This window comes from Heloderma suspectum, chromosome 15 (assembly GCF_057233095.1).
Source record: "Heloderma suspectum isolate Gila_16-S chromosome 15, 16-S_ref, whole genome shotgun sequence".
Classification (NCBI taxonomy): Eukaryota; Metazoa; Chordata; class Lepidosauria; order Squamata; family Helodermatidae; genus Heloderma; species Heloderma suspectum.
In genome coordinates this window covers 10,922,089-10,938,932 of record NC_139472.1, presented here as the reverse complement: position 1 = coordinate 10,938,932, position 16,844 = coordinate 10,922,089, and the positions used below count along the sequence as shown (strand labels likewise).

At 45.4% G+C, this 16,844-nt stretch overlaps 1 protein-coding gene across 1 annotated transcript in view; it reads left to right on the top strand.

Moving 5' to 3' along the window:
* CFAP74 (cilia and flagella associated protein 74) overlaps positions 1-16,844 on the top strand; it is a 111,060-nt gene that overhangs the window by 21,426 nt on the left and 72,790 nt on the right. Inside the window, exons 10-14 of the mRNA XM_084822065.1 lie at positions 1,532-1,689; positions 2,392-2,599; positions 3,955-4,134; positions 8,539-8,712; positions 11,170-11,288. Coding sequence (XP_084678191.1) covers positions 1,532-1,689; positions 2,392-2,599; positions 3,955-4,134; positions 8,539-8,712; positions 11,170-11,288 — 839 coding nt within the window. The remainder of the gene's footprint in view (positions 1-1,531; positions 1,690-2,391; positions 2,600-3,954; positions 4,135-8,538; positions 8,713-11,169; positions 11,289-16,844) is intronic.

Sequence of the window (16,844 nt, the reverse complement as noted above, 5' to 3'; positions counted from 1 at the left end):
CCAGCAGCTTTTAAACTGCTTAAAAAGAAAAAAGAAATGTTGACAGAAGGCTATTACCACTACTACAGTAAGCACCCCCAAATATTTCAGGCCTCCAGCCCCACCAACGTTGTCCCGTTGTTTTGTTTTGAGGGTTTGGTGGGGGAGTTATTAGCCCTTCGATGTAACCAGCAATTTCATGGGGGGTTCAGTTCACCCCTAATTCTCCACTACAGATTTAAATCAGTTGTGTGCCATTTTAACTGTTGTGGAATCAGTACTCAAAGCCACAATGGCTACCTGAGGGGTATGAGGAAGGGATTCAATCTATGTATGCTCTACAACCTGACTTTGGTTAAGTGGAAAAAACTGCTAGGAGATTCTAGTCTCAGTGCAGCCCTATGCCTTTAACTCCTTCACTGCCTTTGCCTTACCTCCACACTGAACAGCAGCTGACTCATGGCTGCCCAAAAGAATCCTGGGAGTTTTTTGTAGTTTAATGAAGCTAATTAACTGTTTTATTGTCAATTTGCTTGTTTTTTGTTATTGTTTTTTAAGCCTCCTTGCATGGACAGGGGGTGGTAGTTGTGTGGGCAGGCAGGGTAGACATTAAAAAATAAAAGTGAAGTGCTTGAAATTTTCTGTTAGAGAGTTCTAGCTCCCTCTGGCAGGACTAACAGTGGGGTAGAATAGTTGGAGTGTTGGATTTGGACTTACCTCACAGGACTGTTATGAGGAAAAAGTATGGGAAACCATGCACATTGTCTTGAGCTCCTTGGAGGAAAGGCAAAGTATAAATGTAATAAACCAGCGGATATAATTCCCCCTCTACTAAACACCATTATTGCTATTACCATCAGTGTGTGACAGAAAGATGCATGAGTGTCCCAAATAAGAACAGAGTGAGCTTTTAAAAAAAATGTTTGTGATCCATGTAGTGTCCAGGGTAGACTCATTCGCAGCTCAGCTGGATTCGAGATCTGTCAGGGATGCTTTGACTTGGATCCCTGCATTGAGCAGGGGGTTGGACTCGATGGTCTTATAGACCCCTTCCAACCCTACTGTTCTATGATTCTAAGATGGAGCACACTCTGTGTAGCCTGTTTAACCCTCCATATTACAATAATTGTAAGTTCAACTGATTTCAGTAGGCCAAGTTAAACAGGCTGCATTCACAAAACTTCAGCCCACTACTGAGGACTCTTCATGCCTCAGGGATCAAACCCCTGTTGCTTTCTGGGGTGAACAGATGAGTATTTGCCCATCCCTTATTACAAGCAAATTTGGCTACTTTACTGCTCTTCCCTTACTCAGTCATTTTTGAATAAGTTAAATAGCACGAGTCCCTTGGGGGATCTTGTTACTTTTTTCCTTCCATTGTGACAACTGTCAGTTTTACTCCTACCTAGGTTTCCCTGGGAAAAGGGAATCACTGTTAAGCCAGTTGAAATCTGTAGTGTGGCTATGCTCTTCGAATGCTTGGCGGCTCCTGGCTTCTTGAGTTTCTTTGTCGTAGATCGAGAAATGAGTGGTGCCTCTTATAACCATGTAGGAAAAACTCCGAACTCTCCGGGTCTGGGATGAAGCCAATGCCCTTGCTGCTCAACAACAAGACCAGAAAATGCAGGAAGCCATCCAGGCCCAAGGACACAATGTCACCAGGGAGGCTTTTCTCCATAAACGACAGGTGGAGTTTGACAGACGGAAGAAGTGAGCTGCTACTTTTTATGAAGTATCTCTGCGGATTTTTTTTTTTAACTTGGTTTTCTTGGTGTGGCAGCAGGAGGTGAGCTAAAGTTAGGGGAGCTTTCCACCATTCCCTTGTTGTGGTCAGATCATCTCTTGGTGAGCTTTAGACAGCCAGTGGCTTTTCCTCTCTGCAGAGGCTGGGGACCCATTAAGACAGCTCACCCATGGAGGCTGATGGATCCAGCTGGTTTCCAGATGACTCTGGGGTCTTTCCAGCTGACAAAACTGGTGCTCCTGTTGAAGCTCCAGTCAACCTGTGGAATATGAAGATGGCCAGGGTGGTTGACATGATTGCTCCTGAGGTGGTAGATGCCTCCTTATGAGAAGGAATGGCCCCAGGCCACCTGAAAGAGGTAGGACCACACCTTAAGAAGCCCTCCCTGGATCTGGAAGATCTGAATAATTTTACACTGGCTGTGCAGATTCCTTTCCTTGGCAAGGTCCTTGAGTGGGTGGTTGCTGACAAGATCCAGGCACCCTTGGATGTTATTCAGGTAGCAAACCATACAAAAGCTTTGAAAGGAAGAATATAAGGAATGTGCAACAATTTATGCATTCTTTTTTCTGTTCTATGCTCTTAAAAAAAAGATAACATTTCAGCCATTCAACTGTTTCTTAGTGCTATTGCTTCTCATAGTTTTCATGTCATTGCTTTAAATCCAGGGAATTTATGGAACAACAGAAAGCAAGAAAAATTGAAATTGTCGCTCGGATTTTGAAAGAAGACGCTCAGCTGGAGAAAGTGAGAAAACAGTCGCGCCCACGGACACAGAAGAGCAGCAATCAGCTTTCTGATGCTTTACGATGGCGCATGAAAACTTGGCAGTACATAGAGGAGGCATGTGATGATTCCGTGGCAACTGTTACACAGGTGAGCAGAAATACAGGGAGCTGGCTACCCTCCAAGAACTGGTAAATTGGTGGTGTCCGTGTCCTAGCTTGAAATGTCTCCAGTTCCTTCCTAGAATTACTGGCCCTGGTGGGACAGGAGGAGGGCAGTGGTGTCAGATCACTGCTGATTCTCCTGCAAGGCCACCTGTGCAGCAGTGACAGAGGTAGGAAAGGAGCAGGGCCTTGCATGGTGTCCTGTGGGCCTTTTATAGCCTCGTACAAACATGGCTGATGCAACCCTGCACTGACCACCTTAGAAAAGCCAGTACTGTGTGGCTGTGTGAAGAATTGAGTTATTTATTTTGTTCATTTCGTAGCCGGCCACATCCAGTACCGATGAAATGCATTAATCACAAAACGCTTGATGACATGGAAGTGGTGCCAGACCTGCAGGGCTCCTCATCTGAGTGTCACCAGATTTGGAATTCATTGTCCAAAGGTGTGATGCTGGCCACTAGTTTCGACCTACACTAGATGATTGACCATCGTCTATCCCAAACTGGGTTACCTTTTAGAAATAGCGGATATGGGCGGGGATGGGGGGGGAGGCAATATGGTTCAGGGCTGTGGCGTGCAGGGAGGGGTGTTGACCCCTTCTGCCCTCACCATTTTCCCTTGAAAATTGCCTCTCCATCACCACTATTCGTCCCCAAAGGAGCCAGTTACTGTGATGGTGAGGAGGGAAGGGTAAGCCCCCCTCCTGTGTGCCGCAGTCCTGTTCCAGATGTTCCCCCTCCACAGCTGCTTTTTCTAAAAGTAAAACAAGCCCTGGGTAGATGATCACATAGGAAGGCGTCATCCAGCCTGGGTCTTTGGTTTTAGAACGGGAACAGACAAGTGAATGGAGAATGCCTATCAGTGGTTGGCTGCTGGTGTTGGTAGCTAAGCTAAATAGAACATCCAGGTTCAGGGATAATATGCCACCAAATATCAGTTAGGGATGGCTGTTGTCTTAGTGCTCATGCCCTGTATATGAGCCTCCCAGAAGCATCTAGCTGGCCACTGTGGCAAATGCAATGCTGGACTAGATGAAGTTTTAGTCTGATCCAGCAGGGCTGCTCTTAAGTTTTCTCTTACGCTCTTAAGTTTCTCTTACGCTCTTAAGTTTTCTGAGTTCTTCAGCAGCACCATGCAGTGCACACTTTTCTATCTCCCCACTGTAGTTCCCAGTTTCTGCTGATATCTGTGATGTTTGTCATATTGTCAAAGACCTCTAGGCCAGTTAGCATTGCACACCACTTTTAGACATTTATGTCATTTTAATGGACAAAACCTCTGTTTCAAAATGTCATTCATCAGGGTAGTCCATCCCTTGTATTTTTTATTTTGCTGTAGAAGACTTGGCGCCCTCCTTCACCTTGCGACTCACTTGAAGACAGAAGTTACATTTTGGAAGGATCTCAGCTGATGATCCCAGAAATTAAAGACAAAGAGGAGGAGGAGGAAGATGGGAATGAGACTCTAGCTGAGCCAGAGTTTACAGGAATTTGGAATCAAGAGTGCAGCATATCCAAGGTTAAAATTCCATCATTCCCAATGTTTCTTTTGTTGATTCCCTGATGGTTTGACAGAACAGGAAGCACGCCAATCCTCCCTCAACAGAGGAGGCTATTGTGAGATGGGTTACCCCACTCACCTGCCCCACCTGTGGGGCCATGTCAATCATTGTAGAATCTGAGCCCTTTGTTAGAGGAGACCCCACTCAGTATTGGTCCTGCCTGCTCCACAGCAACAGAGGGTGGATTGCTTGGGACTAATTTAGTAGTATTTAGCTGTCCTTCCAGTATCATAATATTTAGCAACCCTTCAACTTTAGCAACTCTTCCATGGAAATTTATCAAACCAAATGGAAAGATAGCACCATCTCGGATATATAGAACACAGAAGGAGGAAAAGTACCAGAGACTTGGGAAGCGTAGCATACTTGGATAAGTAGATGGGAAGGAGTGCTGTTTGGGGAAAGGTGCAGTGGTGTTCCCTTGGTAATGGGCAAGGCCCCATCCTTGCAGAAGAAAGAGGTGTGTCACAGGGCAAACAGGAAAGAACATATACAACTCTTTCAGAAACCAAAGGGAGTGTAACTGTGGCCAATGGCAAGCAGAAAGAGCTGGTTTTAAAACTTCTGTTATGATGATGTTTTTAATCCCATCTTTCTGCTCTAAACAGGAATCACTGAGGGCAGATAATGTCAATTTTAAGAATGCATCATTCATTAAAAAGAATTAAAACACATCACAGAAGCCACAAAACGGTGGCAAACAATACAATAATACATCAAAGGGAGCAAATAAAATTTTGGAGGGAGACCAAATGTTAAATGAAACACAAAGGTCTTTTGCCTACAGCAGAAGACCAACAAATAGCTAAGATGATTTCAACCATCTCTTCCACTGACCTCAGGGGGCTGGCAAGATCATCCAGAATGAGATGGTTCCTTGAGCTGGAGTGTTGTGATTAGCCTTCTTTCTTCCAATATGAGGCAGACACCATCCTCTGCTGGCATCCCAAAGCTCCAGTTATAGGAAGTTGAAAAGTTGTGTTGTGTATCTTCCAGGAATTATATTTGTCTTGTGCTTTTTTGAACCTGTCTCCATTTTTCCCACTCTGCTTGGAGAAGAGGCTGCTGAAACTCTCATTCGAATGCAATTAGTCAGTGGAGCTGAAGTCTGACACTATTCTCAAACCATTTGTGCTCTTAACTAGAGGAAAAATTATCTGGCTTAGTCTTGGTTCGGAGATTTGTGAAGACACATATCACTTCACGTTTGCTGGCTTGTCTGACTGTTACAGCTGAACATGACATTCTGTTGAGTTGGTGATAAAGATGATTTCATGTGGAAAAAAGGCATGCTTTTTTCATCCCATCCTGGAGTGACAACATAGTGGCTGGCTCTTTAGGGTATTGTACAGAATTAGTGTTAAAAGGTTTGGATCACCAATGAATAATGTACCTTCAAAGTGGAAACCCCTGTTTCATTCCATAGTTAAGAATCGGTGTGTTCTCTATTCTTTTGAGTCTTGTGTGACCTTGGGAGCCAGTTGTGGGCCAAACTCTATTGATCCAAAAACAGAGTTTACCTTTTTTTTTTTTTTAAGGGTTAATGACAGCAACTACCCATCCCCAAAATTTGGATTGAAATCACAGGGTTGGAGGGGGGAGATTAACCCTTTCCTGGTTAAAATCCATGCCAGGGATAGGGTGGGGAGAACACTCCTGTATGTTTTACCCCCAAGATGATCTGTACCTTCAGGAAATGATTTTAACCTCTTCCCTTCCAGTGCCATGGTCAAACTGAAACAGCATCCCCACCCCCATGTCCTATATAGCCTTGCATATTAGAGGGAAAAGGGAGTTTAATAGACAAGAAAAGATTCATTTCAATTCATCTGGAGGCAAAGATAAAACACACAAACATTTCAAGCCTTTCTACACAAGGCTTTTATTGTACACTCATGATGGCTCACTCACGGTAGTTTGCACTCTTTGCAACCATTTCCCTGGGGTTTTTTTAGATCGAGGAAAGTGTGGTATTATTTAGAAATGTACCAAACATTGAAAAGATTAAAAAAAAATGTGCCAAGCGTTTAAAAGATTTTTTAAAAATAACTAGAAATTTGCAGGTGTAGAGTTTTTTTTACAGTGTCATACCTTCAGACCCTTTTCACTCTTACACACTCCCCCATGTTATCACTATCTTTCTCTCTCTCTTATATATATTCTCTCTCTCTCTCTCTCTCTCACACACACACACACACACACACACACACACACACTATTGATACAGAATACTTATATATTAGGTTGTGCTTTGCCCTGATGCTGAGACAACCAGAACTGCCACCGAATTGTTAAGGGAGAAGGGCAACTGATTCAGGACAGACAGAAGGACATCATACTTCATACAGCACATAGATAACACGGGATTCACTGCCACAAGGTGTGGTGATGGCTTAGATGGCTTTTGAAGAGGGTTAGACAAATGCATGGGGGATAACGATATCCATGGCTACAGCTTCAAGTCACGATGGCTATATGCTGCCTTTAGGACCAGAGGCAGTTTGTCCCTGAGTGTCAGGAGTGCCCCTGCTGCCTTCTGAAATCCTCTAGTAGCCAGAATCAACACGCAGACAAAAGGGCTCCTTTCCAAGGCTTTATTTCCATTCAACCTAATGATGCTTACAGATGCTAATTGCCTGAGACTAAGTGGAAATGCAAAGGAGCAGCCTACCAGGGGAATCTAAGAGTAGGACATCAGTTGGTCTCCGTTTGGAGAAAGGCGCAGCAAGTCTCTGAACTTAAGGAGTAGGAGGGGAGAGTCCCCCCGATCCCGTGGGCCTCAGGGCGCAGGTGTTGTCGTCGCGCCAGTCGGGCTGAGCGCCTCCTCTCAGCACCTGCAACCTCTCGCTTGTCTCTGCACCTGCGCCTCGTGTCTAGAAGCTCAAGTTGTCCCTCCCTCTCCATGCCAGGGTCACTGTCGCTCCCAGGAATGTGAGCGGGGGGGGGGGTGCTCTCCCTCCAGCTGTGCCTCTGAAAAGCAGGCTGGTTCTTCTCCCATGGATTGTATCTCTTCCTCAGAATCAGAGCTGCTTTGGGACTCTATGGGCCCAGATCCAACCCTGACACTGAGTACCAACCACTGGAAAGCAGGAGCGGGACAGGAAGATATTCTCCATACCCTGCTTGTGGGCTTTGTGAGGTTGGCCACTGTGGGAAACAGGATGCTGGACTATAGGCCTTTGGTCTGATCCAGCAGGGCTGCTCTTATGTTTTTAACTCTACAGAGTCCCATCTTGTGAGGAATCTAATTGCCTTTAAACCGGCTGTATGTAGGAAAAACTGTGTGGCTGGAGCAGCTCTAACAGCCTTTTGAGAAGGGGCCATAGCTGAGTTGTAAAGCACCTGCTTTGCATGCAGAAGGTCGCAGGTTCAGTCCCCGGTACCTCCAGGCAGCGATGGGAAAGACCCCTGCCTGAAACCCTGGAGAGCCATTGCTTCCAGGCAGCATTGACAATACTGGGCTAGATGGACCTGTGAGCTGACTCAGTATCAGTCAGCTTCCTATGTTCCTAACCTGGACATAGTTCTCTGTTTTGCTCCCAGATTTGGTCTTGGGTGGTGGGTGCTTCCAGGGAGGGCCTGCTTTTTGCCACACCGCCAAGGCCAATACATCCAGAAACAGAGTAGACATCATGCATAGGGAGAGGGAGTCTGTTCCTTTGTTCTAAGGTGGAGGTTGTGTGAAAACTTAGCCCGTCTGTGCAGAGGTTATAAACAACTTTATTCAAATATGTTTATAAGCTGTATTTAAGATCTAAGTGGTGGAAAGGTGGAATATAAATCTATTAAATAAATGCATACGTGCTTACGAACACCATTCACATACACACATCATACTCAAACAGACTAACAGCTCTTAACTGACACTATAATAGCATTGCCTACATACTTATCTGCTTGCATGCCTTCCCTCCAAGACTACTCCATTTCATCTTCCCTTAGGCCTTATGAGCCAGCAGTTTTTTAAACTTGCGAGCAGTCAGAATGTTTTTAAACATTCTATAACACCTCAGCAGCTGAGCCAGTTGTGACTCTGGCCTAATTTCAAGCAAGTCAAGTCAGTGCCATCACATCCAATAGCAACAGACGTTTCAAAAAATGTGGCCTGCGGGTGTGTTTCTTTTGTTGGTTTGTTTTAAAGTTTTGCCATATTTACCAGATTTGGGGTGGAGAGGTAAGTTAGCAAAGCCACCATTTCCCTGCATATCTGTATGTTCTGATGCTTTAATCTGATCCGTCTCTCTGCAAACTTAACGAAAGACCTAAAAAGGATGAACATCCAAAGCAGAAAATAGATATTCCACCTCTCTGAAATTCTCAGCGTATTTCTCTCCCACTCTATCATGTTTCACGCTCCTCAGGTGCCAGACGACAGAATAGACTCCAAACCCCTTGGTGCAACTAAACTGGAAAAGGAGATTTTTGCTCAAAACTTGGAGAAGCTGCGTAGTGGAGTCATTCATAAACATAGGGTCTGTGGACGTGAATTTAAGGGGTGCCCTTTTTATAGCAAGCCGAGCCTCGTTCATTTCAAGGTTGGTGTGGATTTAAAATGGAAAAAAATGAACCAGGATCTATTTTTTTTTAAAAAAGACTTCAAGCTCAGTGCTCTAGAAATAATTTAAAATGTTTGTTCCTTCTGGTTACTTGAATTCATGCTCTTAAAATAGGTATGAATTGGGACCTCCTATTTGGACAAAGTTCAGTTTTGTAAGAAATAATTTTATTTATTCATTCAATTTTTAACCCACCTATATACGAGTACTCTAGGCAGCGTACAAATTAAAAACAATTTAACAAAAAAATCCAGCAATAAAAACAACACAGCTTAAAAACAGTATACAAGAGTCAGCAAAAGGAACAAGAGTTCTAAAAAGGGAAGGCCTGCCGGAATAAGAGAGTCTTTAATTCCTGCTTTAAAACCTTCAACGAGGTCAGCAGGCACATTTCAGCCGGCAGGTCATTCCACAACTGAGGGGCGGCAAAGGAAAAGGTCCTCTTGTGTGCAGCTGCTAATCTCACATTGGGCAGCCACAGCAGAGAGCCCTCAGTGGCAGACTGGGATGAAGGGGAGAAGGCGCTCCTTAAGGTACCTTGGACCTAGACCATGTGAGGCTTTGAAGGTAAGAACCAGCACTTTATATGCTGCTCAGAAACAAACTGGGAGTCGGTGTAAAGATTTTAAAGCAGGTGTAATATGGCCTCCATGGGATGTCCCAGAGACCAACCCTGCTGCCATATTTTGTACCAGTTGAAGTTTCTGAAGTAAATATACAGGCAGCCCCAGTACAGCACATTCCGGAAACCAAGCCTAGGGGTTACCAGCATGTGCACCACTGTTACCAGGCCCACATGTTCCAGGAATGGGCGTAGCTGGCGTATCGGCCGAAGCTGATAACAGGCACTTCTCACCGTTGCCTCCACCTGAGGTGCTGTCAGGTCCCTTGGTCCTCTCCCTTCCCATTCACACACTCCAGCATACCAGGCTTCAGGCTCACTACTTTATTAGTTAAGGACCAGGTTCTTTACAAATGCAAATCCTCCGAGACTCTCAGGCTACAAGGGAAAACAGCTACTCCACACAATTACGAATACCAGTAGAGGAGGCCGAAGTAGAAGTTAGAGAAGCTGCCAGCAGTCTGAACAAGAACTTCCCAGCCAGACTGGCTTAGGGGGGACGCCCCTCCCTTACAGTGGCTCTGTCCTACATAGGCTTTCACGCATAGCCAACCTGGTGGAGCGTCTGAGCTCTGCCTCTAACTTTTCCCACTCTGCAACGGACCCTAGCATCCCTCAAGTCATGCCCCACACTCTCCTCCTCCCCCAAGATGTGGGTTCTCATGGAGGAGGAGAGGGGGGCCCCTTCAGGGCGAGCCATCTGTGCACCAAGGTCTTGAGAAGAACGCCTATCCATATCTGAGCTCACTAGGGAGTCAGCCTGTCCCAGTTCTGGCTGATCCCATTCTGAGTCTGAGCTGCTAGGTATCTCCACACACTCAGAATCATTCCTGACAGGTGCCAGGAACAGGGGTGGGTCAAGAAGCACCCTCAAGCTATGATCTTGCTTCTTCAGGGGGAGTGCAACCCCATCCAGATAACAACAACAACAACAACTAGTTGTTATCATTATTGTTTACATTTGTATCCTGCCTCTCTTCCAAGGAACTCAAGGCAGAACACATGGCCCTCTCCTACACAGTATCCCCGCAGCAATAATGTGCGGTAGTTTAGGCAGAGTGGTCTAAGGTCACCCAGTGAGCATGACGACAAGAGTGTGGGATTTGAAACTGGGTCTCTGCAGTCATGGTGTGACACTCTAACCACTACACCACATTGTCTCTCCAATTTTATCCATTAATCTTAAGAAGACTTAAATAAATATTTTGGGCTGTCACTCAGTTAAAGAAATCTTACTTAGTCGACGCTAAATATGCATATATTTGCATACTGTGTGCGTATTATGTGAGTGGAGCAATGCTTGTTTTAAAAACATACTTTCCTTTAAAAAAGGAGGGGAACAAGGCTCAGATATTTTACAAGGCACATAGTATATTGACACAAAAATATTTAAGAAATTCGCAACATATTCAAAAATAGTTGTGAGTAATAATGAGCATCCTTTTAGTCTATCAAAAGTAGGTTTTTAATTGATGTAGGCTGCAAGCCTATGTACTTACATGACAGTAAGACTCCTTGAAATCAGTGGAATTTACTTCTGAGTAAACATGCATAGGATTGTGCTGTTAATCACTAAACAGTACTACCCTGCTTTTAACCCAGTGTAAGAATCATGCCTACTTGGGTGTGCTTTCTTTACACCATTAGGTGCTCAAGTTCAGCAGTTTGGTTTGGGGAAATACCATTGTATTGATCAATTTGGCATGCCCAGACTCTCTGTGACATGACAGCAGCTTGGCCAATCACCGCCAAGGGTTTTACTGCCACCATAAAACTTCTTACTGTGTGATAACATGTGTTTTGATCCATTCCAGGACTTTGATATTGGCAAAACGTATAAAAAGAAGATGGTTTTGATCAATGCTTTCTACAGCATTAACTTCTGCAAGCTGGTTGGAGTCAGTGAACACCTGAAAGATTTTTTCACTGTTCTGTAAGTAAACGTGGTAGTCATTTGGGCTTGGCAGCGGGGTGAGGAAAGTGAGCTGTGGTGTTTCTAAGGCACCACAGTTTCTCACTTGGGTGGTCCAACCCCTGCTAATTCTCCTGCAAGGCCACTGATCCAGCAATGACAGGGGCAGCAAAGGAGCAGGGCCTTGCACTGCATCCTGTGGGTCTTTTATAGCCTCATACAAACATGGCTGATGCAACCCTGCACTGACCAATTCAGAAAAGCCAGTACTGTGTGGCTGTGTGAAGAATTGCGTTATTTATTTTGTTCATTTCGTAGCCTGCCACATCCAATAGTGATTAACTACATTAATCACAAAACACGTGATTGCATGGAATGAGCCTTGTCTTGTCTTATCCCATCTTGTCCCTCAAACACCAAATGCCAATTTAATTAAAAGGTCTTGCAACACTTCTGGAAGACACTCAGGGTTGGGCAACTTGTCCAAAGAGAGGGAATTCGTACAGACAGTAAACTTAAGGTGGCATTTCCAGTTGAAGTTATAGGTGGTGATGGGACATAGGGGTGGAGTTGGTGAAGGGCCCTGGCCATTTTAGAGTGTTCTTATAAGTCATCACTAGCACCTTGAATTGGACCCAAAAGAATATGGGTTGAAGGATGGGTCTATGCAGGGTAGAAAAAGGGGGGGGGACCAGATGGACCAAGGGCTGCACATGTTTGCTGCCCAGATGTTTGGGCCCAGTGCTCTTCAACATTTTTATTAATGACTTGGAGGAGGAGGTGTAGGGAATGCTGATCAAATTTGCAGATGACACAAAATTGGGCGGGATAGCTAATACTTTGGAAGACAGAAACAAAATTCAAAGTGATCTGGATAGACTGGAGTGCTGGGCAGAAAACAACAGAATGACATTTAATAGGGATAAATGCCAAGTTCTGCACCTAGGAAAAAGAAACCAAATGACAGTTACAAGATGGGGGATACATGGCTCAATTTTTGAGAGAACTGCGCATGTTTAGCCTTGAGAAGAGAAGAGTGAGGGAAGATAAGATGGCGCTCTTCAAGTACTTGAGAGGTCGCAGAGAGGAAGGCCAGGATCTCTTCTCGATCATCCCAGAGTGCAGGACATGGATAATGGGCTCAAGTGACAGGAACCCAGATTCTGGCTGAACATCAGGAAAAACTTCCTGACTGTTGGAGCAAGATGACAATGGAACCAACGACCTAGGGAGGTGGTGGGCTCTCCCACACTGGAGGCGTTCAAGACGAGGCTGGACAGCCATCTGTCAGGGATGCTCTGACTTAGATTCCTGCATTGAGTAGGGGGTTGGACTCGATGGCCTTGTAGGCCCCTTCCAGCCCTACGATTCTATGATTCTATGTTGTAGCAGAACTCTTGCAGCATGGTTCAGAGCACAGGTGCAAGTTCTCAGTGCTGTGTGTGACCATTAGGCTGAAGGGATGCAAGCAGGGAAAGGGAAATTTAGGCTAGGGATGTGTGACACATCCCCAATCTCCCCCCCCCCCTGATCCTTTAAGCTGTAAGGAGGTCTGCCCCCATCACAGATTAAAGATTTATTTGTGAGTGGTCAGCTGGGATTGGAGGAGAAAGCCATTCTCCTATCCAAGTAGACCCCCACAAAAGACTCCCTAACAGCTTAAAAGATCCTAGAGGGGTCCTTTTTTAAGCCCAGGGAGGGGAGTTCAGCCCCCCCCCCAACACCCCGGCACATGCTGTACCAGAAGATTCAGGGATGGCTGCCACCCTCCTCCCCAAAACCTGTCCACTGTGATGCTGTTGCATAATTCTATAGTACGGGGAGTGGTGGTTGAATTTCTGCAACGTTTATCTCCCCCCCGCCCCCAATATGATTTCTTCTGGACCTCTAACATGTCTCTGCATAAACAAAGACTGTTTAACCAAACTCTGTTCTTGCATAGCGATTAAACCCAGCATTTTCCACCCTGAAGCAGCCACTCCTGACTTTGATGTTTTCTGTCATGCCCCAGTGAAATTACACCATGTATTCCCCGCTAAAAGTCAGCAAATCATTGCATTTTCCTGATTTCATACTCCAAAAGATGACGTTCACAGCTTGCGGCCGATTTCTAACAAAGGACATGTGTGTTTTGGGCAGGAGCCAGCTCAGTAAGATGGTCTGGGTGTGAAAACATCATCCCTCTGGGGGTCCAAGTTTGCGGGGGGTGTCTCTAGCTCAAAGGGTTCCCAGCTGACAGGCTCATTGTCAGGGCCAGGGTCTGGGTCCAGCACCTCTGTGGCTTGTGCTGCTAGTCCTTGTGATCTGGCTGGCCACTAGTTCTTGAGGGCAGAGTTTGGGCTGGTGTCCAGTTGGAGTTATTTTATGCACACAAGATCAATAGGGGTGGGTGACCTGTCTTTTTTCAGGGAAGCTTGTCTGTCCTTCGAGGACCACTGATCTAGTGGTCCTCGAAGGACCACTGACCACTTATCCCTGGGATGCAAAGCTGGGCAGAGAGCAGAGTTGCCATACAGGCACAAAGGACCTCTTCCATCATTACTTGCAAAGGAGAAATTTCAGCCCAGTGAGTTGTGCAGCACCACTCCCCCTCCCAGTGGGGAGAAGGCAAAACATGAGTTGGTAATTATTACTGTTTGTTTATGAACACGGTATCTCCCTTATTCTTTCAGGGGATAGATCAGGCAGCTAATTCACTTGCTAGCATTCTTCTCTTGGGGAGGGGCATACAGCAGCCCAACCCTTCCCCACTTGAGATTGCTGCATAGAAATAAGGTGCAAGCAAGATAGTATCTGAGGGGCTCTAGCTCAGAGATGTTGAAATCCCTTCATCTAGGGTGCTTCCGGGCAGAGGGTTCGTAGCGCTGCCCATCAAAAGGCATTGTGCAGCCATTCTGTCTCTCCCTCCTTAAGGGTTCAATCCTATGGCTGCTAGAAAACCGTGCTCTGTGGTCAGTTCCTGGAGAACTGCCCTCCATCCCCTCCCCAGGGGAAAACTGGGCGTTCCTCGGGGCGGGGGGCAGAGTTCAGAAGTGCCGGTATGACATTTCCTATGTGTTGTCCAGCCTCCCACTGCCCGCTCCACCTTCCCGCAGCTAGACAGACGAAATTGGCTGTCTAGCCATGATTGCAGGGTGGCTGGAGCACGGAGGAGACACATTCCTCTGCGCTCCTCCTGCCTTGCATTGGATAGGTGGTCACCTCCGAGTTCGGAGGCGGCTGTCTATCCCCATAGGATTGCTCTCTAACAGGTTTTTTTTTGGTACGAAAAAAGGGCAGAGGAAGCGGTGGGAAAACATGGAAAGGTTACAAATGGAAGAATTTGTCCCATCCTGTCTTCCACCCAGGGTAAAATTCTGTAAACGAGTCAGGGCAATTGCACGATAAAAACCTCATGTGGAAGCACCCTTGGACAAAGATTGTTGGCTCCAAGTAGAGCACCCTGAGATATTCATCCAAATTCTTACTTGTGTTGTAGATAAAGCCTCAAAGCATGGGATGGGCAAGGTCTTTTTATTGTACAGAGTGCTCTGCATGACTGATTTGGCAGGCTTATATTATTTACTTTGGTATCTTAACCTTAAGTACAAAACATGTGCCATTGATTAGTGAATTCATATGGTTAAAACAGAACAGCCCTCTCTCGATGCATATTAACCAAGCTCAACTCTGCTTCCTTTTCTCGACAAGATTACATGCTGTAGCAGATTTGCTGCTGGGGTGGCTCATGTACAGAACAGATCTGTTTGGATTGGACTCGGGCTCCCTAATACTCTCATCTCAAGTTGAAAGCTGTAAATTAACAGCTTATTACACTGGCTGGTTTTAGCCCAAGCTCTCAGAAATTATGCTGTAAATCAAGTGGCAACTTGGCCTCATCTTACTTTAATGATCCTTTACGAGTCTCAATCAGGGATTGTCTTGCAATGCTAGATTACTTCCCTCTGCCCCCACCTCCCCACCCAAAAGGCAGGAGCCCATATGTGAGGCATGCTTAAAAATAGTCCGTCTGTTCCCCCCCCCCCCCCGGTTGTGTGTCATGGCTTTCTTTTCTCATGCTAAGAATGCAAAGCACTGCCACACTGGAGTCAGTCATCAAAGATCAAATTCAGGACAGCCATCATAGTAAATGTTTAAAAAGTACACAGCACCTTAGAGTGTTCAAAGCACTCTGCATGCATTGTATCTTGTTGTAATTCTTTCAACAACCTTGTACCAGAGTTCAGTATTCTTATCCTGTTATTGAGGGCTGAGGCAGAAACATAGGAAACTGCATTATTCTGAACAGCCCAGTATTGTCTACTCTGGCTGCAGCTTTCCAGAGTTTCAGGCAGAGAAGTGCCTTCCCCATCATTTGCTTCCTGATCAGGTTAATTGGAGATGCCAGGGGTGAAACCAGCCACAGGCAAAGCAGATGCTTTGTCACTGAACTAAAGCCCGTCATAGGAAGTTATACCAAGTCAGACCCTTGGTCCATCTTGACTTTACACTGTCTGGTAGTGGCTCCCCAGGATTTCAGGCAGGATTTTTTCCCAGCCCTACCTGGAAATGCCGGGGACCAAACCAGGGACGTCTCTGCATTAAGGAAAAAACCAATACCTGTACCAGGCTTTCTTCTTCTAGAGTCTTTCTGTGTTCACTGCAGGCTCCTTTAGCTGGTGACCAACGGCAACCATGTGATTTGTAATTGAAAACTTCCCCTCTGGGCAATGCTCCATAATGTTCAATGAAACAACGCCATCTAGTGGCTGTATTATAGCACACTGCCGACTTTACACACTGGGGCTATCCCATGATAATTTTAAATAGTGTGTTATCTCTGATCTTTTTTAAAGCGAGATTACCAGGGTAAGGCGCGGGAGATGTTCTGGAGGTTGATGATGATGTGTAAAGGACCTGCAAACTTCCGTGAGTGGCCAGTCATGGGCATGCAATAAATTGCTCATGTGGAGAAGCCCCAGGAGATGTTCTACCACTGATCTGTGGTGTCCTGAGACAGGGGGGGCTTGCCAGGGACACCTAATGAGTTTGTTGCAAAGGCAGAATTCAAACTGGCAACTTCCTGCTTCATTCTCCAGCCACTTCATTATCACAGCTCTTATCTTTTTGTTGCTGCTGTTCATAAGAATATGTCCTTTTAAGACAAAACTCTCTTCTAAAGGCATTGACATATACCAATAGCTATCCTGGAATTTCTTTCTGGACAAGAAACAGGCATCAGGGCAATTCCAGAGCCAGCCTTTCTCCATAGGTGGAGATACCTGCCGCCTTTCCAGGTGGGACTTCAAAGAAATAAATGGGAAAAAGGGATTTCCTCATAAGTAACATAAACTTCTATAGCCCTGTCATCAAGCTCTAGTGTCTTATGTATTATGTTACTATCAAAAATATGTAAGTTGAAGGAGAACAATTATTTTAAAATGTAGATGCTTTTGCCCACTTTTATTGAACACTTTCCTTAAATCTAAGACCTAGATAAAACTAAGATCTGCTTCAGAGCTCTGCTCTTGTGTGCCTGCTGATAAGATCAGTGAGGTTGGCAAGCACGAGTGATGGAGTACCTCTCAAAGTGCAAAA